General features: G+C 37.9%; 2 protein-coding genes and 1 non-coding gene across 7 annotated transcripts in view; 2 read left to right on the top strand and 1 right to left on the bottom strand.

The window, feature by feature from the left end:
• The window catches only part of RASA1 (RAS p21 protein activator 1), a 107,825-nt gene that overhangs the window by 63,709 nt on the left and 19,205 nt on the right, over nucleotides 1-24,911 (bottom strand). The gene's annotated exons all lie outside the window — the stretch shown is intronic.
• LOC118655741 (heterogeneous nuclear ribonucleoprotein F-like) lies at nucleotides 14,498-16,645 on the top strand. Its single transcript, XM_036307989.1, has one exon. The coding sequence runs from the start codon at nucleotides 14,972-14,974 to the stop codon at nucleotides 16,013-16,015; it is 1,044 nt and encodes a 347-aa protein (XP_036163882.1). The 5' UTR covers nucleotides 14,498-14,971; the 3' UTR covers nucleotides 16,016-16,645.
• LOC118657208 lies at nucleotides 23,127-23,257 on the top strand. Its single transcript, XR_004967930.1, has one exon. It is a non-coding gene; the product is annotated as a small nucleolar RNA SNORA38 (small nucleolar RNA).

The raw sequence follows: 24,911 nt of genomic DNA, 5'->3' as shown, positions 1-24,911 counted from the left end.
AAAAAATAAAATAAAAATAACTTTGCTTCCTGAATATTACTGACTCCCTTCATGCCCAAAGCTCATAATAAGCTTTGAACACAAAAAACAAAACATGCCAATTATTGATTATGATTATAAACTGAAATTAAATTGTCCAACAATAAATCCTCAAAAAGTATTAAAACATCCCCCTATTATAAGTGTTGGACTGTTCTATAAAAAAAAATCAAATGGTCTTAAAACTTAGAATTTCTTGAATTATCTTTATTGTTTACTTCAAATTATCAAGGTGAATCATAGTAACAAAAATATTTTTAAAGTATCTGCACTGATGTTTTAAAGTTACTATTGAAGCATAAAAAGAACTTCAATTAAACTGTTACCGTATACAGCCTTTATTTTATTTTAAAAATTAGAAATAAAAAGAAATTATCATATTAGATAAAAATAATCATTTTATTTAAATTGCATATAGCATCAGGATATGCAGCTAAAACTGTTTTATAAATCACAAATCTAATGTGATATAACTTGATTTAAATACTTCACAGATTTAAAGAACCTATGTAAAACTCTATATCCTGATCATTAGTCCTTGGGTCTACTTTCAAACAATATCTCTCAATCTTTTTTAACCTATGATTTTTTTGATAAACATAAAAATTTTACATACCAGGAGACTGAGAGTCCCCAGTTGGCAATTTCTCATAAAGAATCATTATATATTATATTTAACCTCAGCTGCCAAAAACATACTATCTTTGAGAAATCTATAATTTATTCTATATAAAAAATGTGTAATACATCTTCTCAAAACATGCTCCCCATACCAAAGATATAACACTCCCTAAGGAGTCACTTCCTTAGTGGATATTTGCCTAAAAAATTCAATTTAATAAAAATGCTACACTTAATCATTGTTCAAATAGTTACAGTAGCATCAATACAAGGAAATGAAAGAAAAAACTGTTTAAATATTTACAGTCAAAGCTTTATTATATCTCTTTAATGATAATCTTGCTGGTGACTGTTTTCAAATAAACAACAAGAGTAAGAAATGCAATTGGAATCTAGAATATTTGCAAAAACACAAAGTGAAGGGTTATATTAGGGGTATGAAGATACTCTGAGTGTAATGTGAAGATTACCATTTATCTGTGGGCTAAAACACCTAAATTAAATTTTCTACTCTGCTTTTATCAGTGGCAGTTATAACTCACAGACTGAACCTGGCACATATAATATTAATTTTAAAAATATTTGTTGAATAAAGGAAGATGTGTTGAATCATAAAACAATATTAGAAAAACTTTAGAAGTCCAATTAGACCTCCCTGCCAATGCAGAAAAAAAAAAAAAAAAGGTAATTTTTTTTCTTTAATGTCTACAATAAGCAAGCTCTAATCTTTGAGGACAGCTATCTTTGTCTAAAATATGAAAACAACTTAGGCTGATAGAGCTCAAAGGAAAATGTCTATACTGACACCCCCTAAACTCCTTCAAAAGAAACTAAGCCCTCTGGTAAAACCAAGATTTAGCAGAAACCATTTCCATAACTATGGTCAAGTCACTACATTTTGTGTCTCACTTGTAAATTTGGGAAAATTATCTCAATCTCAGAATAAATTAAATATTTGTCTTAAACTTCTTCAAAGAAAAATATAAAAATGAAAAAGAACTACATAGTCTCTAGCGTAATGGTTAAGGGTAAAGACTCTAAAGCCACTGCTTATGTTTTAATCCTACCTAGCTCTGCCACCTCACTGTACAAATAAGGGCAAATTACTTATTTTTCAAACCTCAGTTTCCTCATCTATAAAATAATAACAGTACCTATCTCATACAAGGTTGGCTTGATATTATTAAATGACTAATACATATATACATATAAATTATCCTATCTAATAATAGACAAACATGGTAATTGACCATACCTTCGCTATGCCTATTTGGCTAATCAGCGAGATATGCAAATTACCCTCCAACAAAGATGGTGGTTAATTTGCATACATAGGCGCGAAGTGGTGGAGCAAAGACTGAAGGCAGCTCCGGCTGGAGCAAAGGCCTGGGTCCCGGGTGCCGGAGGAAAACCAGTGGCTGGCAGCCAGGGGAAGGGAAGGCCTATTGCACGAATCTTTTTGTGCAATAGGCCTCTAGTATACATATAAAAAACTACCGTACTCATTAATACAACTTCATCAATGAAAATCACAAATTTTATGATTGTTGATAATGAATCATCTAAGCCACAATTATCTTCCTATTTTCTATTCTTATTTACCTTCCATTAAAATTTGGAAGAGAACAGTAGAAACCAATTCTTATTTCTGATAAAGCATTGATGTTAAAAAGAAATTTTTTCCCCCAAAACTCCTTTTAGAACATTACAGATCATGTTAATTGGGGCTGGAGGACTGTAGTATTTATAAACTAGAAATTCTTCCACTTCTCCTGGCAACTCTAGAAGAAAACCTTCAAATAGCACCACTCTTTTCCCAATATGGATATACAGGGTAAAGCAAATGTAGGTTTTAGAGTTGTTCATATGGAAAATAGTACAATAATTATTAAATAATACAAGAATAAACTGTTTTGCCTACTTTTGCCCCAACCTGTATTCTTTGAAGGATGGCAAGAACAGAATGCACTTGACATGCTGTGATAATGTTCTTGTATCTAAAGGCAAATTCATTCATTCTCATTCTCTACCTCCATCCCCCAAAGATTGGGAAAGGAAACATCAGGAAATTTTAAATACATGTTTTTCAGCTAGCTTTGCAAATTTCGGTTGAGAAATGTTACAGGAAGATGTGGAGTCCCTTGATTTCATTTCCTTAGAAAATACACAATTACTTCATCTAAAATACCATAGTATCCCAGAAAAAACTATATATTAAATAAAACAATAAAAAAGGCAAGTTGGACAAGATGCAGGAATCACTTTACTTCTAAATTGGGAATCACATAAATGTTTTCTTAACACATGTTGTGTATTGTTGGAGCACAGTTGAGGGGCCTAAGAGGGGCCTTTGTGCTTTTTAGTTGGCCTCCCCTAACCAGGAATAATAACATAGAAATCTAGGCAATGAGAAAACAACCTAGCCTGAATACAGATAGATACTTCATTCAAACTGCACAATTACTTAAAACTAACTTGCCAATCTTTAATGGAAACTGCCCACTACAGTAGAAAACAATTACAATAGGGCTACTATCAACAGACTTCCTTCTAAAAAGGAAACCAAATTTTAGTTCCCAGATCACCTTTACTTTCCACTATGCCCTTCCTCTTAGCTATGTCACCAACAGCACTGAAGTTCTTACAGAGAAATATATCTGCAGAAATACAACTGCCAAGAAAGTTCTTCTATCACCAGAATCACTTGGGACTCTGTGTGCTTGATCACACTACAAACTTCTAAGTTTTTCTGTAACTCTCAAAGATGCTAACCAGATTTTCTTACACGTGCTTGTCCTTTTCTGAAATTAAATTGGTTATTTCAGGTTGGCTAGACATACACACACAAATTTGCTAAGACTACTTAATTCTCCTAAAGGCCCCATATTTCCTTTTAACAAGCATAGTTCCTACAGTCAAACTGTCTGGGCTGATGGTTAAGAAAAAGAAACTGGGCCGCACCCCCGAGGCATGCCAGTTACGATTTCCAGGCAGTTCTGTCCAGGTGACGGTGCCCAGGTTATGAGGACTAATTGCAAACAGAACAAGGTATTAAAGGTAAGCAGGGGTTAGAGTGGGAGGACCCCAGGCCGGTCCACTGTGGGAAGGAGGCCCTGTCACCTGGAACAGGGTGGGGCTGTTGGCTGGAGAAACGCACTGAGAGGTGGTGACAGAGTCAGGGGCTGTGGCCTCAGGAGGCGCCAGAAGGCGATGCAGACCAGCCTCCTGGGGCACCTGCATGGTCTGTCAGAGCAAAGAGGATAGGGGACTCTGCAACCTTGGTGCTTAATCATCTCCTGCAACCTCTGCCTCTGCAACCTTTGCCTCCCAGCCACAGATGACCTCGGTGACCTCTGCTGGGGCTTCCCTCCCTGAGAGCTGCTGCAGGTGTGCCCACCATGTCCAGCCCATCCTGGGAAGAGGCTGGGTGAGCTGCAGGCCCCAGCCCCACAACTGGCCTGAATGAAGCCAGGGCTCCAGCCCCCAACCCAGGAAGACCAAGCAAGCTATGTAGCCCCCACCCCGGGCAGGGTGGCCGCTGCACTGGAGAAGGAAGTAGAAGGTGCCACGTCCTCACTTTGTCTATCACAGAAGGACAGGACGTGACTGGCTGGCTCATGGCTGTGCCCTGGGGCCAGCGGAGGCTGAGCGAGCTGCACCCTAGAACAGAGACTGGGTGTGAGGCAGCTGTCGATGCCATAGCTATGGTAGGTAATCCACACTGGATATCAGTAAGAACTCTAGTGGGGGGAGAGAGGAGAGAGAGAGAGAGAGAGAGAGAGAGAGAGAGAGAGAGAGAGAGAGAGAGAGAGAGAGAGTCCATACACATTTTATCGTCAGATTTTATACCTTTTCCTGTTTGATACTGTAAATTTACAGCAGAGCTGCAGTCTGTAGGTCTAGGTTGGAGCTCTGCCCACCACCCCCCATCTTCCCTCTGCCCTCTGCAGGCTCCACCGACTGGGCCAGGGGCCTGGCCAGGTGTCCCGCTCAGCAGCTCTGCAGAGTTCCCAGAGTGCCTGGTCCCGGGGGAGGGGGGGGGGAGACACAGGTGGCTCCCCCCAGCCCACCCCCTGGGGACAGGGGACACGAAAGTAAGACTGGCGGTGTCCCTTATGTTTTTCCTTTCAGATTACTGAAACTTCACTGTCACATTTAATACATGGGTTTTTATTTAAGAGGTGAGGGCCCCTGTCACATAGGTTTGTTTTCTGTCTCCTATGCTTCAGACTGGAGTCCTTCCTGAGGGCACCTGCCTTTCCCAGGGGCAGGCCTCCGTCTGCAAGCTCACCCCAGCCCCTCGCCTCAGTGTTCAGCAATTTCATTTCAATATTTATTTTTGTGCTGCTTTTACCCTGATATAAATTATTGAGAAGAGACCCTCTGTCGTGGCCCTTGTTCCTGTGGTGCATGCCCAGTGCCACCCCACCCACAGCCACCACCAAAATTATGGCTTTACATCTCTGCTGTGACGCTTTTGTACCTTTGCAATAGTTTTCTGTTTTTTTAAAAAAAAAAACAACAACAACCCTGACTTTTTAAAGTGAAGGGGAAAGTAAAGAAAATATACCTAATACTGTCATTTTACCATTATGTAGAAGCTAAAATTTAGTTCCTAGTAAATTCACTTGAACAACTACTAGGTTAAGCATAATATGTGTAGAACTTCTTCGACCAACTACATCACAAACTTAAGGAGAAACAATCATATGTTAGACAACTTTGGTAGATTTATGTTCAGGCAAATATCAAGTGTATATACTTATGTACTTAGTTTTATACCTCAGATCAAATCAGCTCAAGGCAAGATCAGAAATTCTATTTGCTTTTGCCACTGATAACATATTTGCAGAATCCAAAAAAAGGTTTTCATCTGGAGGAAGTATTTTGAAAGAAACAGCATTGTCACACACTCTAGCCACCAAAAAAATCAGTCCACTGAAAGACTAATACACAAAAGATGGGCACCAACATCAAGCTATGCAGGCAAAAGTTTATATTAAAATGCACTCAACTAACTCTTATTCTCACTACCCTTAACTCCAATCACCCTAGAAAACATATAATGAAGAGTAGAAAAAGGCACTCTCTCCAAAAATGGTATGCAATAATCAAAAATGTTTAAAAAAAATAAAAAGCCAAAACCGGTTTGGCTCAGTGGATAGAGCGTCGGCCTGTGGACTGAAAGGTCCCAGGTTCGATTCCTGTCAAGGGCATGTACCTGGGTTGCGGGCATATCCCCAGTAGGAGATGCGCAGGAGGCAGCTGATCGATGTTTCTCTCTCATCGATGTTTCTAACTCTCTATCTCTCTCCCTTCCTCTCTGTAAAAAAATCAATAAAAAATATTTAAAAAAAATAAGAAAAATACAATACCTACCAGCAGAAGGCTAACATCAGTTCCTACCTCATATCCTCAATGTCTTATATCTATGTCATTCTTCAGAAACTACCAATTTTTACAGTTGAGTTTTTCTTAGAACTTCAACAATTACAGTGTCACACCACTAAATGCATGGAAAGAGGGCAATGAAATTTCTTGTGGGCCATCTGATCCAATGCATTGCTGCAACATAGTTGTAAACTGCCTTGAAGCAATCTTTTACTTAAAAACAAATACTGGTGTGTGTGTGTGTGTGTGTGTGTGTGTGTGTGTGTGTGTGTGTGTTGGTTTTTAATTTTGCAATGCTCAATCTAAAACTTTGGAGGGTATGGTGATTCCTCCCTATTGCAGCTAAAACATTTCTTACCCTGTATTTTAGAATATATATCTTTAAAGCACCAAAACTGAAAGAGCAAACTTTAGTTTAACATTGCCTTTTATTTAGTCCATCTCCAACAAAGTGTATGTCAAGCATTGAGATAATGGTAGAAAAACAAATTAACACCATAGAACACTATGACATAGAAGTTTTTGATCTGGTAGAAAATAGAGATAAAACAAGCAATTTCAACCTGATACAGTAAGTACTAGAATGTGGGGGCATATAGAAAAATATCACTCTCAAGATTTTAGCATACACTTCCTGAAAAAACTGATTGCTAAACGGAAATATAAAAGATGAATAGCAACTAATTCTGAGAAAGCAAGAGATTAAGAAGGTGAAAAAGCCCTAACTGGTTTAGCTCAGCAGATAGAGCATCAGTCTGCAGACTGAAGGGTCCTGGGTTCGACTGTCAAAGGCCCATGCCCGATTGAGGGCTTGATCCCCAGTAGGGGGTGTGCAAGAGGCAGCCGATCCATGATTTTCTCTCATCATAGATGTTTCTATCTCTCTCTCCCTCTCCCTTCATATATATACATACACACACACACACACACACACACACACACACACACACACATATAAATAAATAAAGAGAGAGGAGAACCAAGATGGCAGCATAGGTGAACACCTGTACTTGCTGCCTCTCACAACTACATCAAAACTACAACTAAAAAACAGAACAGATATCATCCAGAACCACAAGAGGGCTGGCTGAGTGGAAGTTCTACAACAAAAGGTAAGAGAAAAGTGCATTAAGACTGGTATGAGGTGCAGAGGTGCAGAGGTGCGTGCAAAACAGGCTGACAACTGGCTGCACTATTATATTTTTTCAAACGGAGGGAGATACAAGCTCCTGATTGCTCAGAGCTCCAGTTCTGAGCAAGACTCTGGAGACCCAGACTCATACGGGGAGAAACTGGACTGTCTGGCTTGGGACAGGAACATGAGGGCAGCTTTCTCTCGAGGGGAGGGGAGGGGAGGGAGGGGAGGGGAGGGGAGGGGAGGGGAGGGGAGGGGAGGGGAGGGGAGGGGAGGGGAGGGAGGGAGGGGAGGGGAGGGGAGGGGAGGGGAGGGGAGGGGAGGGGAGGGAGGGGAGGGGAGGGGAGGGGAGGGGAGGGGAGGGGAGGGAGGGGAGGCATATCTAGGTACACTATGGTAAAAATGCTAAAAACCAAAGACAAGACCGAATTTTAAAAGTAGTCAGAATAAAAAGACATTATCTTCAAATAAATAATAATAAATATCTTTACTGACTTAGCAACAGAATGCCTGAGAGAATGGATTATCTTCACATTTCTGAAAGAAAATAACTGCAAACCTAGAATTTTATGCCCAGAACCAAGATCTTCCAAAAACAAAAACAAGCATGTTTTTCAGGTAAACAGAAACTAATATTTTTTCCAGTTGTTTACTAAAAGAAATACTACAAGAAGTTCTATAGGCAAAAAAAAAAAAAGGTTCCCACAGAAATGGATGGAAATCCTATATAATAAAGAGCTAATATTCTAATTAGACTGAACAGCCAGATGACCTTCCGGACGAAGCCAGGGCTGCGAGGGCTGGCCAAGGCTGCGAGGGCCAACCAGGGCTGCGAGGGCCAGCCGAGGCAGCTGGAGCTGTGAGGGCCAAGCCCCTTCCATGAATTTTGTTCATCGGTCCTCTAGTTAAATATAAAGCAAACAGAGTAAATATATGGGGAAATCTAAATAAACATTGACTGTATAAAAGGATAATATCTAATAAGTATTAAAGCATATGTACAATGAAAAATTCAAAACAATCATATAAAAAGCAGAAGAAGTGTAAGAAGAGTCAAGTGTTCTAAGTTATTAGCATTGTTAAGGAAGTGGTAAAAGTAAATATTTTCAGTAGACTGCAGTAAGTCAATGCAATGTGTTGTCATCTCCAGGGCAACAACTAAAAGATCAAGCTTGTACAGAATGGACAAGAAAACGAAAAACACTTAGAAGACATACATCTTAAATAAAAGAGCCCAGAAAGGTTGAAAGTAAAAGGATAGGAAAAGACCATGCTAGCACTAATCAAAAGAAAAATAATGTCAGACAAACTAGATTTTAAGACAAGAAATTATTAAAGAAGCATAATAAGGGGGATTTCATAATTTTAAAAAAAGGGGGGGTCAATTTCACTAGGAATTTATAGCTAAGCTAACAGGACATATACCCAAGACTGTAACATCAAAATATAAACCTTACTAGGTTGAAACTCTAACACTTCTCTTAATAGGTGATAAAAAAAAAAAAAAAAAAAAAGAAAGAAAGAAAAAGAAAAAGCTAACAACAACAACAAAAGTCAGAATACAACTATTTGGAAATTAAGAATATGTATTCCTTAACTCTTGAATCAAAGAAATCACAATGGAAAACAAAGTTATTTAAATAAATGATAAAGAAGATAAGACATATAAAATGTTGTGACATACAACTGAAGCTACACTTAAGAGTGAAACCTGCAATCTTAAATACTTTTATTTAAAAAGGGAGAATGACAAAATTAAGTATCTTTCTCAGGAAAAGAGAAAGAAGTTAATCCTGGAAAAGGCAACAAAGTAGTAAAAAACAAAATTAATGAAATCAAAAGCAAACATCTAACACTTCAGAAAAAAAATTAAGAGTTGGCTTTTGGAAAGATTATAAAATTGATGCTTCTAGCAAGACTAATCAAAAGAATAAAAACGTCATAAATTATCAATTTCAGTAATAAAAAAGGAAGAAATCCTACAGTCCTACAGAAAAACAGTTAGCTATGCTATCATTTACCAAGGCTAATTGCAAAGATAGACAAATAAACCAAAGAAACAGAATTGACATGTTAACAGACTCACACAGAGATTGACATCAATTTATGACAATGATAATAACCCTGAAAAAGAGAGATCTTTTAATTACTGGGTCAACTAGATAGCCATATTAAAAATAAAATAATCTTGACCCCTTCCCATGCTCCATGAACAAAAAATTAATTCCATATGCATGTTATATCTAAAAGTAAAGTACAATAAAGCTTTTAGAAAAAGCATACGCAGATATATTCATGCCCTTACGGCAAAGGCAATGATTTCTTATTCATGACCACAATAAAAGCACCAATCATAAAGAGAAAAATTGATATAGTAAAATGAAGAACTTCTGTTCATTAAAGATAGCATTAAGCAATTAAAAAGGAAAGATACAAAATCAGTATCTGTACTAGTAAGATATACATCCAAAAAAGGACTCATAGCCAGGAGAAATTAGTAAGATAAAATAAAAGCCAACAGAAAAAAACGGCAATTTATGGAAGAGGTTGTCCAAGTAAATCATTAAATATAAAAACATGCACACCGTCATTATCCATCATATCAGGAAAATCCAAATTAAAACCACAAGGGCTATTTCGTCACCCACCACCAAACTAGCTACAATCAAAAGAATAAGCAATACCAAATGTTGTAAAATGTGGAGTAACTGCAATTCTCAAACAATACTACTGAGAATGTAAATTGGTACAAGCACTCTGCAAAACTATTAAACTTATATGAACATCCTATGACCCAGCAATTCTAATCCTAGGTATACAACATAACTATATATACAGATATTAATCAAAAAACACTGCAAGAAAATTTGTAGCAATACTATTTGTAAGAGGCAAATCAGGAAACAAGCTAAATGTCATGTCTATCAATAGTAGGATAATAAACTGTGTCATAGTCACAATGCAATGCAATGAGTGAAATAGTGTTACATGCAACATGGGTAAATCTCATAAAGTTTGTAAAGTAACACAAAAGAATGCATATTATATGATTCAATTTATATAGAATTCAATTTATATAAAATTCAAAAATAATCTAGAATGTAAAAAATCAGGATTGTATTTACCTTTGGGAGAGGGCATATGGTTATTAGACTGACAGCAAGCACAAAAGGACTTCTAGGATGCTAATAATATTATGTTCCTTGATTTAAATATGGATTGCATAGGTATTATTTATAAATAATAGAAATAATGTATTTGTATGTATTAATACAGAGTATTAATAATGTATTAGTATGTATTAATACATAGACAATACCTATGCACTAATACATATATACTACTTGTTAAAATTTATTGAGATAAAAAATTATGATGCACCCAGCCAGTGTGGTTCAGTGGTTGAGCATTGTTGACCCATGAACCAGGATGTCATGGTTCAATTCCTGGTGAGGGCAGCACATGCCCGGGTTTCGGCATGACAGGTTTCTGATTTCTGTCAAAATTCAAATCGAGTTATCTGCCCCAGAAGGTAGGTTCATCTTCTATAAGAATCATACACAAACAAACCTTATATGTGTTTTACTAAAGCTTTTTTGATAATTATAAAGCATCAACATCAGTGTAAATTAGAAAAAAAGTTACCAAATTTCACAAAAGGAAAACTGAATCATGAATTAAATAAATTTTTCAATAAATATAGTGATTCGCTACAAGCATTAAGAACAGAAACTCAGGTTTTCCAAAGCCTAAGGAACACTAAAATATGCATATAATTATTCTTGCTTTACTATCATCCTGTCCTGGTCACATATTATAGTGTGTGCAAAGAAAAAAATACAGCCCTGGCCAATCTGGCTCAGTGGATAGAGTGTCAGCCTGCAGACTGAAGGGTACTGGGTTCGATTTCAGTCAAGGGCACATGCCTGGGTTGCGGGCTCAATCCCCAGTAGGGGGTGTGCAAGAGGCAGCCGATCCATGATTCTCTCTCATCACCAATGTTTCCCTCTCTGTCACCTTCTCCCTTCCTCTCAATAATACATGTAATGTAAGTTCTTAATACTGCTGCCTCTACGTAACATTAACAAGTACTTCATTTATGTATTTCATTCCTGTTTGAATATTTATACAGGTTTCTGATTTCTGTCAAAATTCAAATCAAGTTACCTGCTCCCAGAAGGTAGCCATCAAATGTTCATATTCTATAAGAATCATACACACACAAACAAACCTTATATGTGTTTTACTAAAGCTTTTTTGATAATTATAAAACATCAACATCAGTGTAAATTAGAAAAAAAGTTACCAAATTTCACAAAAGGAAAATTGAATCATGAATTAAATAAATTTTTCAATAAATATAGTGATTTACTACAAGCATTAAAAACAGAAACTCAGGTTTTCCAAAGCCTAAACTATGGATTCTTCCTCTGAACCACTTCCCCTGTAAGTACTAGATGGATAGAAACCTAGCTATTTGCTATCACCATGTTTCTCAAAACATGTTCTACCAAGAATGTTCACTAAACAAGTAATTAAATTTAGGAAAAGCAGAGTTAACAAAAAAAAGTTTGTTTAATATAGTAAAGGCTCTTAGAAATCCTGTACTATTTTGGATTTCCAAAAGCATGATCCCAAATTATTTAACTCTCAAAAGTCACAAAAGGCTGGCCAGTGTAGCTCAGTAGTTGAACATGGACCTATGAATCAAAAGGTCACAGTTCAATTCAAGGCCAAGGCACATGGCCAGGTTGCAGGCTCGATCCCCAATATGGGGCATGCAGAAGGCAGCCGGGTCAATGATTATCTCTCATCATTGATGTTTCTATCTCTCTCCCTCTCCCTTCCTTTCTGAAGTCAATAAAAAATATATATATTTAAAATCAATAAAAATACATTTTAAAGTCACAGAATACCAATTCTTATGAATAATGCAGTGTACAATTTACAAATGCTATGAGAAGCTAAAGACAGTAGACACTTGCTGACTGTCTAGTAATTCACTGTATTTGTTCAAAATGCTTTCTTCTAATGAAAAAAATCTCTATCTTAATTCTCTACATTTTGACTAGATATATTAAATACATTGAAAAATAAAGCATTTGATTTTGAATATATTTGAGTAAAACAAGAAATCCAACCTAAATGACTGTTTTAAAAGATACTAGAAATAAAATTATTCTCATTCAAATTACTTCTCTTGGCTAATTTTAAAAACCTGCTCCCCTTGCTTTGCTACCCCCTCTAGGTACCATTCTCTGGAAGATTTTAGCCTCCAAATTCCTAACACCAAATTATTTTAACCTCTTTAAAACTTTTAACTTAATACTCCTTTAATCCACTTCCAGTTTCCAGTAACATACAAGGAACTTAGAAGTTGTTACTGTGTACTAACAAGTAAGAAGCTTAACAAACTGAAAAAGATAAAATAAAATAAAAATCAACAATTGTTCTTAAATCCATTAGACAAGTGGAATCGTGGGGCAAACCACTGCAAAAACTGAGAAAGAGACAGGTGGACAAAGAGAAGCATAATTTGCCTGAGCAGAAACCCAGAAACCTCCCTGAGAACCAGCAACAACAGAGTAAGAAAACTTGAACTGTGATTGACAAATTATTGAAGGCTTGGGGGTGCACCAACCCTCAGAGTTAAAAACTTCAGGAACTCTACGGCTCCTGCTAGGGAATAGCTGAGAAAAATCACTTCATGTTCTGGCAGGGGAGGGAAAGGAACCATTTTGAGAAACACCAGAGCATTCTAGTTCTTCATAATAAGGGAGAATTTAATTTATCAGAGGCTAATCTGCTGGGTTTTCTTTATTTATCAAGAGTCCAACCCACCTGAGAGAAGGGAAATACCCTACACCTACCCCAGCCAGCTCTAGCTTTCCATGTAAGGAAAAGGAAATACTCAACTCCAGCCCTCTATAGCTATCCTGTTCCAACTGAGAGGGTTAAAAGAACAAAAACAAAAATATTAAGTAGACAACATGAAAGAACAGAAAGACAATGTATGCAAAAAAATGTAAATTCCACAAAAGTATCAAAAAGAAATGTTAGAGATCAAAATACCATAACAGAAATAAAGATTGCCTTTGATGGGCTCAATAATAGCCTGAAAACAACTAAGGATATGACAATAAAAACTTAAAAAAAAAACTGAGGGAAAAAAACACACAGAATATCCAAGAATTATGGAACAACTACAAAAAATATAAGATACATGTAATGAGAATACCAAAGAAAAATAGAAAGACAAGAAATCTTTAAGCAATAATGACTAAGAATTTCCCCAAATTGTCAGACACCAAACCACAGATCCAGGAAACTAAAACACCAAGAAGAATTACGCTCAAACATACAATATTCAAACATCAGAAAATCAAAGATAAAGAAAAAATCTTCAAGGAAGCCAGAAGGGGAAATACCTTGCCCACAGAGGAGCAAAGATGAAAATTAAATCCAACTTCTCTCAAAAACCATACAAGAAAGAAGAGAGTGGAGTGAAATATTTGAAGTATTGAAAGAAATCACCAACGTAGAATTCTGTACTCTGTAAAATTATCTTTCAAAAGTGCAGGGGAAATAAAGATTATCTCAGATCAAGAAAAACTGAGGGAATTTGTTCAAAGATCTGTTTTGTCACAAAAGTTAAAAGTTTTCAAAGAGAAGAGACATGATATAGATCAAAAAACTACATTAAAAAAAGAAAAAAATCAGAGAATGAATACATGAAGGTAAAACAAAAAGTTTTACTTTTCTTATTAACTGATTTAACAGATAAGTTTTTTTCTAATAATAACAGCAATAATGTATTTGATTGTATGCTTATATATAAGTAAAATGAATGACAGCAACAATACAAGAGAGGGAATTAGAAATGTTTTGTCATTATAAAGGACTTGCACTATCTGTGAAGCAGTATAGTACTGATTTAAAGTGAACTTGAATCAGTTGTAAATATATACTGCAAACTCTAGGGGAAAAAAAAACAGAAAAAGTAAAACGAAAAGCTGATTTGCTAAGAAAAAATGGAATCATATAAAATAATCAAAACTGCAAAAGGCAGAAAAAGTGTGTCAGACAAAAACAAGAACAAAGGCAACAAATAAAACAATAATAAATATAGTAGCTATTAAACCAACTGTATCAATAACTTTAAAGGTCAATTGAAAGATTGTCAGACTAGATAAAACACACACACACGCACACACACAAAAACAAGACCCAAATATATATTTCTATAAGAAATCAACTTTAGACGCGGCCTCTGCCTCCGGGCCGCAGCCGCGCGCCGGCCTTCCGGACTCCGACCCCGGCCCGTCGTGTTTCAGTTTCAGGTGAGCGACGACCGGGAGATGCGCCTGCAGTTCGCCCGGAGCCCCCTGCGTTTCTGAGGCGGCGGCGTCGGTCCTGTGGCCTCAGCCGCGCTCGGTGGATGAAAATCGACCTCGGCCCTGCTCCCCTCAGCGGACAATTCGTGTCTCCCAGGAGTGTCTCCGGCTGTTGGCATCCCTCCTTGTTCTTTAAGCTACAAAAAGCAGCAGCTGAGTTTATTTGAAGTCTGCCCTACCAAGTGTCCATGATGCTGGGCCCTGAGGAGGTGAAGGCTTTGTGGTCAAGCTCCGTGGCCTGCCCTGGTCCTGCTCTATTGAGGATGTGCAGAATTTCCTCTCCGGCTGCATAATTCATGATGGGTCCGCAGGCATTCATTTCATCTACACTAGAGAAGGCAGGCAGAGTGGTGAGGCTTTCGTTGAACTTGAATCCGAAGATGACGTGAAAATGGCCCTTAAAAAGGACAGGGAAAGCATGGGACACCGGTACATTGAGGTGTTCAAGTCCCACAGAACCGAGATGGATTGGGTGTTGAAGCACAGTGGTCCAAACAGTGCTGACACTGCTAATGATGGCTTCGTGCGGCTTCGAGGACTCCCATTTGGATGCACCAAGGAGGAAATTGTTCAGTTCTTCTCAGGGTTGGAAATCGTGCCAAATGGGATCACATTGCCTGTGGACCCTGAGGGCAAGATTACAGGGGAAGCCTTTGTGCAGTTTGCCTCACAGGAGTTAGCTGAGAAGGCTCTAGGAAAGCACAAGGAGAGAATAGGGCACAGGTATATTGAAGTGTTCAAGAGCAGTCAGGAAGAAGTTAGGACATATTCAGATCCCCCTCTGAAATTTATGTCTGTACAGCGGCCAGGGCCCTATGACCGTCCTGGTACAGCCAGGAGATATATTGGCATTGTCAAGCAGGCAGGCTTGGATAGGATGAGGTCTGGTGCTTACAGTGCAGGCTATGGGGGCTATGAGGAGTATAGCGGTCTCAGCGATGGCTATGGCTTTACCGCTGACATGTTTGGAAGAGACCTCAGTTACTGTCTCTCGGGGGTGTATGACCACAGATATGGAGATGGCGAGTTCACTGTCCAGAGTACCACTGGACACTGTGTCCACATGAGAGGGCTGCCGTATAAAGCTACAGAGAATGACATTTACAACTTCTTCTCTCCTCTCAACCCTGTAAGAGTCCATATTGAGATTGGCCCTGATGGAAGAGTGATGGGCGAAGCTGATGTTGAGTTTGCCACTCATGAAGAAGCTGTGGCAGCTATGTCCAAAGACAGGGCCAACATGCAGCATAGATACATAGAACTTTTCTTGAATTCCACAACAGGGGCTAGCAATGGGGCATATAGCAGCCAGATGATGCAGGGCATGGGAGTATCAGCCCAGTCCACTTACAGTGGCCTTGAGAGCCCATCTGTGAGTGGCTGTTACAGAGCTGCTAGCTACAGTGGCCAGAACAGCATGACTGGATATGACTAATTTTATATTTTATAAAGCATTTGAGTTATCATTTTTCATAGGCAACCAACAAGCAATGAAAAGCAGTTATTACTCTAGAAGAAGCTGTGGAAACCCATTTTGCACCATGAGTTTGTGAAATCTGGATTAAAAAGTTACCTCTTCAGTGTTTTCTCATGCAAACTTTCTTCTGGCATGTGATATTGAGTAAACTAAAACTTTCCAGTTTTTTGGTGTTTTTTTTTTTAATATTTTGGTAGCGTATTTCAGGGGTGATGTTATCTGACTTCAACTAGTTTTAAGTACATCAAATGTGGATCTTTTACACCATATCACCATGAACACATTGGGGAGATGAGATTTTTGGGAAACTCAAGGTGCTAGATCCCTAATTCAAAGAGGAACATTTCTCATGTTTGTTCATTCTAGTTTATTTTCATTTAAAATCTCTTAGGTTAAGTTTAAGCTTTTTAAAAGTTAGTTTTGAAAATTGAGACACATTACTAATACTGTAGGAATTGGTGAGGCCTTGACTTAAAGCTTTCTTTACTGTGATTTCCTTTTGGGTGTATTTTGCTAAGTGAAATTTGTTAAAAAAAATTTTTGTTAACTAAACTTTTTTCTTAAAATAAAGACTTTTTCACAATGAAAAAAAAAAAACAAAAAAGAAATCAACTTTAAATTAACATAAAGACACAAAGATTAAAAGTAAAAAGATGGAGATTTAAAAGTTCTTATCAGCCCCCCCCAAAAAAAAACCTGTACCTATATGTAAAAAGTTAAGAAAAATATATAATGCTAACACTTAGTTTAAAAAAAAAAAAAAAAAAGGCGAGTAGCTGTATTAATTTCAGACAGAGCAGACATCAGAGCAAGAAATAAAGATAATGATACAGGGGTCAATACTCCAAGAAGATATAATATTTAGCGTAGATGCATGTAACAACAGAGTCAAAATACGTGAGAAAAAACTGATAGAACTGCAAGGTGAAATATATGAATTCACAATTATAGTTGCAGACTAACAACCCTCAATCAGAAATGGACAGATCCAGCAGACAGAAATTCATCAAGGACACAGCTGACCTCCAACAATACCATCAATCAACTAGATAAAATTGACACCTATAAATTATTCCATCCAACAAGAGCAGATAAGATTTTTTTTAACTGAATTTTATTGAGGTGACATTGATTAATAAAATTATATAGGTTTCAGGCATACAATTCTATAATACATTATCTGCATATTGTATTGTATTGTATTGTATTGTATTGTATTCACCATCCATAGTCTAGTCTCCTTCCATCATCATTTATCCCCCCTTTACCCATCTACCTACCCCTACCAGCCTATCATTCTGGTAATCAACATACATATGTCTGTGTCTATGAGATGTTTTTTTCTTTATCCTTTTATGTATTTCACCCAGTCCCACCTCCACCCTAAAAAAAACTCTCCCTTTCAACAGCTGTCAGTCTGTTCTATTTTGTTGTTTATTAGATTCCACAAATAAGTATAATCAATATGGTATTTGTCTTTCTCTGATTGGCTTATTTCACTTATCATAAAACCCTCTAGGTTCATCCCTGCTGTCACAAAAGGTAAAAAGTTCCTTCATTTTTACTGCTAAATAGTATTCCATTGTGTAAATGTACCAGAGTTTTTTATCCACTCATCTACTGATGGACACTTGTGCTGCTTCCAAATGTTGGCTATTGTAAATAATCCTGCAATGAACATCGGGACACATATATTTTTTCAAATTAGTGTTTCGGATTTCTGTGAATATATTCCCAGAGGAGGAACTGCTGGGTCATAAAGCAGTTTCATTTTTAAGTTTTTGAGGTAACTCCAGACTGTTTTCCACAGGGGCTGCACCAGTCTGCATTCCCAGCAACACTGCATGAGGGTTCCCTTTTCTCCACATCCTTGGCACTTTGTGGTTTTTTGATTTAATGACAGCCGTTCTGACAGGTGTGAGGTGATATCTAATTGTGGTTTCAATTTGCATTTCTTTGATGTCTTTGATGATTAGTTACACTAAACATCTTTTCATATGTCTATTGGTCATCTGTATGTCCTCTTTGGAGAAGTGTCTACTCAGGCCCTTTGCCCATTTTTTAATCAGGATTGTTTTTTAGTGTTGAGTTTTATAAGTTCTTTATAAATTTTGGCTATTAACCCCATATGAGATGTGTCATTGGCCAATATGTTTTCCCATTCAGTAGGCTGTATTTTCATTTCGTTGATGATTTCCTTTGCTGTGCAAAAACTTTTTAGTTTATTGTAGTCCCATTTATTTTTCTTTTGTTTCCCTTGCCAAGGAGATATATAAAAAAAATACTGCTATAAGAAATGTCTGAGATTTTACTGCCTATATTGTCTTCTAGGATTTTTATGATTTCAAGTCTAACATTTTTAAGTCTTTAATCCATTTTGAGTTTATTCTTGTGTAAATTGGTGGTCTAGTTTCTTTTTTTTTTTTTTTTTTTTTGCCCATACCTGCCCAATTTCCCCAACACCATTATTGAATAGACTATCTTTACTCCATTGTACATTCTTGTCTCCTTTGTCAAATATTTATTGACCACAAAGGTGTGGATTGATTTCTGGGCCTCTATTCTATCCCACTGATCTATGTCTGTTTTTATACCAATACCATGCTGTTTCATATACATTCGCATAATTCCTCAAACTTCATCCTTCTTTCTCAAGATGGCTGTGCAGATAACACATTCTTCTCAAGCTCAAATAGAAAATTCATCATAGACTATGGGCCATAAAATTTAAAAAAATAATAACAAATTTAAAATAGAGGTTATACAATGTCTGGTTTCAGGAACAATGGAATTAAAATAAAAATCAGTAACAGGAATGTAGTTTGGAAATCCCAAAATGCTTAAAAATTAAACAATACCCTCCATATAATACATGTATCAAAATATATTTTGAACCAAATGATAAATATACAACTTATTAAAATTTGTAGTATCTAGTGAAAACAGTCCTTAGAAATTTACAGCACTAAATGCATAAATTAGAAGAGATTTAAAATCAATAATCTAATCTTCCGTCTTGGGAAACTAGGAAAACAGCAAATTAAACCCAAAGCAAGCAGAAGAAACAAAGTTAAAGTAAAACTCCATTTTTTGAAACTGAAATTAAAAACAGGGTATCAATTGAGAAAAAACAATGAAACCAAAAGTTGGTTCTTTGAAAAGATCAATAAAATCGGTAAGCCTCTCTAACCAGAAAAAAGAAAAAAGAAGATAAATTACTAATATTAAAAATTGAAGAGGGACATCAGGAGAGAAACCAAGATGGCGGCATAGGTAAACACTGGAGTTTGCTGCCTCGAACAACCACTTCAAAAATACAAAAGACGGATCGGACATCATCCAGAACCACAGGAAGGCTGGCTGAGTGGAAATTCTACAACTAGAAGGAAAGAGAAAAGCATACGGAGACTCAGAGGAGGCGCAGTGCAGAAGTAAAATACTAAGGTGCGGAGGTGCATGCAGAGAGTGCTAGTGGCTGATGGCGCGGTTGTCGTTTTCAATCGGGAGGGAGTCTCAGGCTCTGAGCTCCAGTTCCGGGCGAGTCTCTAGGGGCCCAGACTCAAACAGGAGAAGCAGGACTGTCTTGCATCGGTCGGAACTCGAGGGCAGCTTTCTCTCAGAGGGGCTGGCAGGGATTTCCAGGATACTGAGAACCAGAGACACCATAACTGCTAGCCCCGCCCTGTTGATCCCCTGGGACCTGCCCCACCCAAGCCCTACAGGGAGGCTTTTGCTGGATAGCCTCAGGCAAAGGCTAGATTAGCACCTCCCTAGAGATCCAGGAGCCCCAGAGGTCAGAGTAGGATCATCCAGTTTACAGCTCCGTGGAACCATAAAGGACACACTCAGGGGGCAGACTCAGTGAGCACCAAAGCCCCATTGAAGCAAGTCTTGCCCCAGAGGGGTGTCTCCAGCACAGAAGTTCTCCCACTGCAGACACAGCTGATTCTCACAGCCTATTGGCCTGGAGGTCAATTCCTCTCAGTGATACCTACAACAATCAAGGCTTAATTATAACAAGACTGTGCACAAAGACCACAAGGGGGTGCACCAAGAGTGCACCTCAGGTAATTGGGGAGGCTGAACCACTGGGCCCTAGAGGACACTCAGCACAGAAAACCACTTTATCAACACAGGGAAGCATAAAAAATGCGGAGACAAAGAAAAAGGACACAAATGACAGAAATGGAGGAAAGCAAACTACTGGATATAGAGTTCAAAACCACACTTTTAAGGTTTTTCAAGAATTTTCTAAAAACTACCGATAAACTTAATTAGATCTACAAGAAATCTAATGAGACCCTCGAGGTTGTGATAAAGGATCAACTAGAAATTAAGCATACACTGACTGAAATAAAGAATATTATACAGACTCCCAACAGCAGACTAGAGGATTGCAAGAATCAAGTCAAAGATTTAAAATACAAAGAAGCAAAAAACACCCAACCAGAAAAGCAAAATGAAAAAAGAATCCAAAAATATGAAGATAGTGTAAGGAGCCTCTGGGACAGCTTCAAGCGTACCAACATCAGAATTATAGGGGTGCCAGAAGAAGAGAGAGAGCAAGATATTGAAAACCTATTTGAAGAAATAATGACAGAAAACTCCCCCTACCTGGTGAAAGAAATAGACTTACAAGTCCAGGAAGCACAGAGAACTCCAAACAAAAGGAATCAATAGAGGACCACACCAAGACACATCATAATTAAAATGCCAAGAGCAAAAGACAAAGAGAGAATCTTAAAAGTGGCAAGAGAAAGAAAGTCAGTTACCTACAAGGGAGTACCCATACGACTGTCAGCTGATTTCTCAACAGAAACTTTGCAGGCCAGAAGAAAGTGGCAAGAAATATTCAAAGTGATGAACGCCAAGAACCTACAACCAAGATTACTTTATCCAGCAAAGATATCATTCAAAATGGAAGGTCAGATAAAGAGCTTCACAGATAAGAAAAAGTTAAAGGAGTTCATCACCTCCAAACCAGTATTATATGAAATGCTGAAAGGTATCCTTTAAGAAGAGGAAGAAGAAGAAAAAGGTAAAGATACACATTATGAACAACAAATACAAATCTATCAACAAGTGAACCTGAAAATCAAGTGAATAATCTGATGAACAGAATGAACTGGTGATTATAATAGAATCAGGGGCACAGAAAGGGAGTGGACTGGCTATTCTTGGGGGGGAAAGGGATGAGGGGGATGCGGGAAGAGACTGGACAAAAATCGTGCACCTATGGATGAGGACAGTGGGTGGGGAGTGAGGGAGGAGGGTGGGCTGGGAACTGGGTGGAAAGGAGTTATGGGGAGGAAAAAAGAGGAACAAATGTAATAATCTGAACAATAAAGACTTAATAATAAAAAAAAAAGAGGGACATCAAAAGACAGTAAAGAAACACATTGAGCAACTCAATGCCCACAAGTTTAATAACCTAAATAAAATGGACACAATATGCCAAAACACACACAAGAACAGACAATCTGAATAGGTTATATCTATTAAAGAAATTGAATCAACAACCACCTTCCAAAACAGAAAGCATCATGCCCAGATGCAATCACCAGTGAATTATACCAAACATTTCAGGAAGAAATTTTACCAATTCTCTACAATCCCTTCCAGAAAGTAAAAGTAGAGGGAATTCCTTCTGATTCTATGAGGCCATGGTAATCCGAATACCAAACCAAACGAAAAACTGACAAGGAAACTACACATCAGTATCTCTCAAGAACACAAATACAAAAATCCTCTACAAATTACAAATTATTAGCAAATCAAATACAACATTATATAAAAATTATACACCATTACCAAGTGAAATTTATCCCAGGTATGCAAGGCTGGCTCAACATTTGAAAATCAATTAATGTAATCCATCACCCATCAACAAACTAGAGAAGAAAAGTCACATGACCATATAATCACATTCCACAAAATCCAACACCCATTAATAATAAGACAAAACCTCTTAAAAATCTGGGAGCATGAGGTAACTTCCTTAATTTGTGAAAGTCTGACAACTTTAAAGGACTTTACTGACATCACCCTTAATAGGGAGAAACTAGAAGTTCTCCCACTAAGTCGGGAAACAAGGCAATGATGCCTTCTCTCACCACCTGATTACAGTCTGTTTTGTTTGTCTTTCGGTTTTTGTTGATCCTCACCCAAGGATATTTTTTCATTGACTTTTAAGGAGAGTAGAAGAGAGAGGGAAAGGCAGAAACATCGATGTGAGAGAAACATCAATTGGTTGCCTCCTGCAGGAGCCCAAACCAGGGCGCAAGCCTGGAAGGAGCCTGCAACCAAGGTACATGCCCTTGACTGGAATCAAACCTGGGACCTTTTAGTCCACAGGCCAACGCTCTATCCACTGAGTCAAACCAGCTAGGGCCACACTGGAAGTCTTAACAAATTAGACAAGTAAAGGAAATAAAAGGTATACAACTAGGAAGGAACTGCACAGGTGACATGATTGTCCATATATAAAAAAATCCAAAAGAATCAACAAAAAAATTCCTAAAACTAATAACATATTATAGCAGGGTTGTAGGATACAGGTTAATATACAAAAGCCAACAGCTTTCCTATATACTATAGTACCTGCTATAAATGAGTGGAATTTGGAATTTGAAAAACATTACCATTTATATTAATAGCACCCCAAAAAAGAGATGCACAGGTATAAATCTGACAAAATATGTATAAGACCCATATGAGGAAAACTACAAAACTCTGATGAAAACTCTGATTTTCCATGTCCATTGTCAAGATGTCGTTTTTCCCCCAACTTGATCTACATTGTGGGCAATCCCAATCATAATCCCAGCAACTCATTTTGTAAGTATCAACAAACTACAGTTGACCTTTGAACAACGCAGTGATCAGCAGTGCCAACTCCTCCATGCAGATGAAAATCCCTGTATAACTTCTGACTCCCCAAAACTTAATGACTAATAGCCTACTGAAAGCCTTCCCAAAAGCATAAACTATTGATTAACATATATTTTGTATGTTATACTAGTATATATTTTATATTGTATGCTAAAGAAAATGTTATTAAGAAAATCAAACCACCTACAAAGGCATGTCTGTGGTTCCCTGTCTTTGGACATGTAAGAATTGGAGGCAAAGAAATGTGGACTTGGAGAAGTCTGGAGCCAGTTTGCTCCCTGCAGGCTCGAGATCAAACATCCCACATAGGAAAAAAAAGAAAAGAAAATCATAAGAGAACATACATTTACAGTATTCATTGAAAAAAATCTACAATAATAAAAGAGAAACATGCAAATTGGTGTCACTCTGCTACGCCCACCAGCCAATCAGGATGAGTATGCAAATTAACCCAACAAAGGTGGCGGTTAATTTGCATATGCAGGCACGGAGTGAAGACTGAAGAATGAAGAGGCTTGGCTTCTCCGCTCCGGCTGCAGCAGAGAAGCCAAGCCTCACTGCTGTGGTTGGACCAAAGGCCTGGGTCCCGGGTGCTGCGGAGGAAAACTGGTGCCGGCAGCCAGGGGAAGGAAGGCCTATTGCGCGAATCTTCATGCAACGGGCCTCTAGTCTACATGTTGTACAGTTCACATTCATGCTACTTAAAAGTCAACTGTAATTCTAAAGTTTATTGGAGAAGCATGACCTAGAATAGCCAACTCAGACTGAAGGAGAACAAAGTCTGATATTACCTGACTTTAAGATTTACTTTAAAACCACAGTAACCGATCGGCCGGTATGGCTCACTGGTTGAGTATCGACCCAGGAACCAAAAGGTCATTGGTTGGATTCCCATCATGGCACATGTCCGGGTTTTGGGCTCAATCCCCAGTGGGGATGCATGCAGGAGGCAGCCAATCGATGATATTCTTCTCTCATCGATGTTTTCATCTCTCTATCCTTTTCCCTTACTCCTCTCTAAAAAATCAATAAAAACATGTTTAAAAAAAAAAAAACAGCCCTAACCAGTTTAGCTCAGTGGATAGAGCGTCGGCCTGCGGACTGAAAGGTCCCAGGTTCGGTTCCGGTCAAGGGCATGTACCTTGGTTGCGGGCACATCCCCAGTGGGACGTGTGCAGGAGGCAGCTGATTGATGTTTCTCTCTCATCGATGTTTCTAACTCTCTATCCCCTCTCCCTTCCTCTCTGTAAAAAATCAATAAAATATATTAAAAAAAAAAAAACAGTAATCAAGATAGGGTTGTATTGGTGGAAGAACAAACAGGTAAATGAGCCAGAACAGAGAACCCAGTGATAGACCCATATAAATATAGTCAACTCATCTTGGACAAAGAAGAAAAAGCAACAGAATAGAGCAAAGACAGTTTTTAGAACAGATGATCCTAAATAATAAAAGCATAGTATGCAAAATGTCCCCTCGACCAGGAGTTCGTCTGAGAGTTCAACCAGGGGGCAAGGGCGGCCGGAGGAAGGGAGGGAGGCCCCAGCCGGCAGTCAGTAGCCACTAGGGACCCTACCAGTACACACATTTCTAGTGCTGCAATAACTGGACTTCCATATGCAAAGAAACAAATCTAGACAAAGACCTTACATCTTTCACAAAAATTAATTCAAAAGGGAGCACAAACCTAAATGTAAAATGTAAAACTTTAAAGTCCTAAAAAATAACATAAGAGAAAAACCTAGATCAGTGGTTCCCAATGTGGGGCACATACCCCACTGGGGGCAATTTGATTTTTAAGGGAGGCAATTCAAGAATGAGTTATTCACAGTAAATTTTTTGCATTTCTTCTGGTTCTAGGGGCCTAATATAAATATAAATATATATTATGACATATTTATACATTTCGGTTCTCTATTATATGTTTTGAAACTTTATTTGCTATTTTTCATATCACTTCTTA

The sequence above is a fragment of the Myotis myotis genome, unplaced genomic scaffold (assembly GCF_014108235.1).
Source record: "Myotis myotis isolate mMyoMyo1 unplaced genomic scaffold, mMyoMyo1.p scaffold_m19_p_5, whole genome shotgun sequence".
Classification (NCBI taxonomy): Eukaryota; Metazoa; Chordata; class Mammalia; order Chiroptera; family Vespertilionidae; genus Myotis; species Myotis myotis.
Note: the sequence above shows the minus strand (reverse complement) of the source record. Positions and strands in the feature narration are given on the sequence as shown.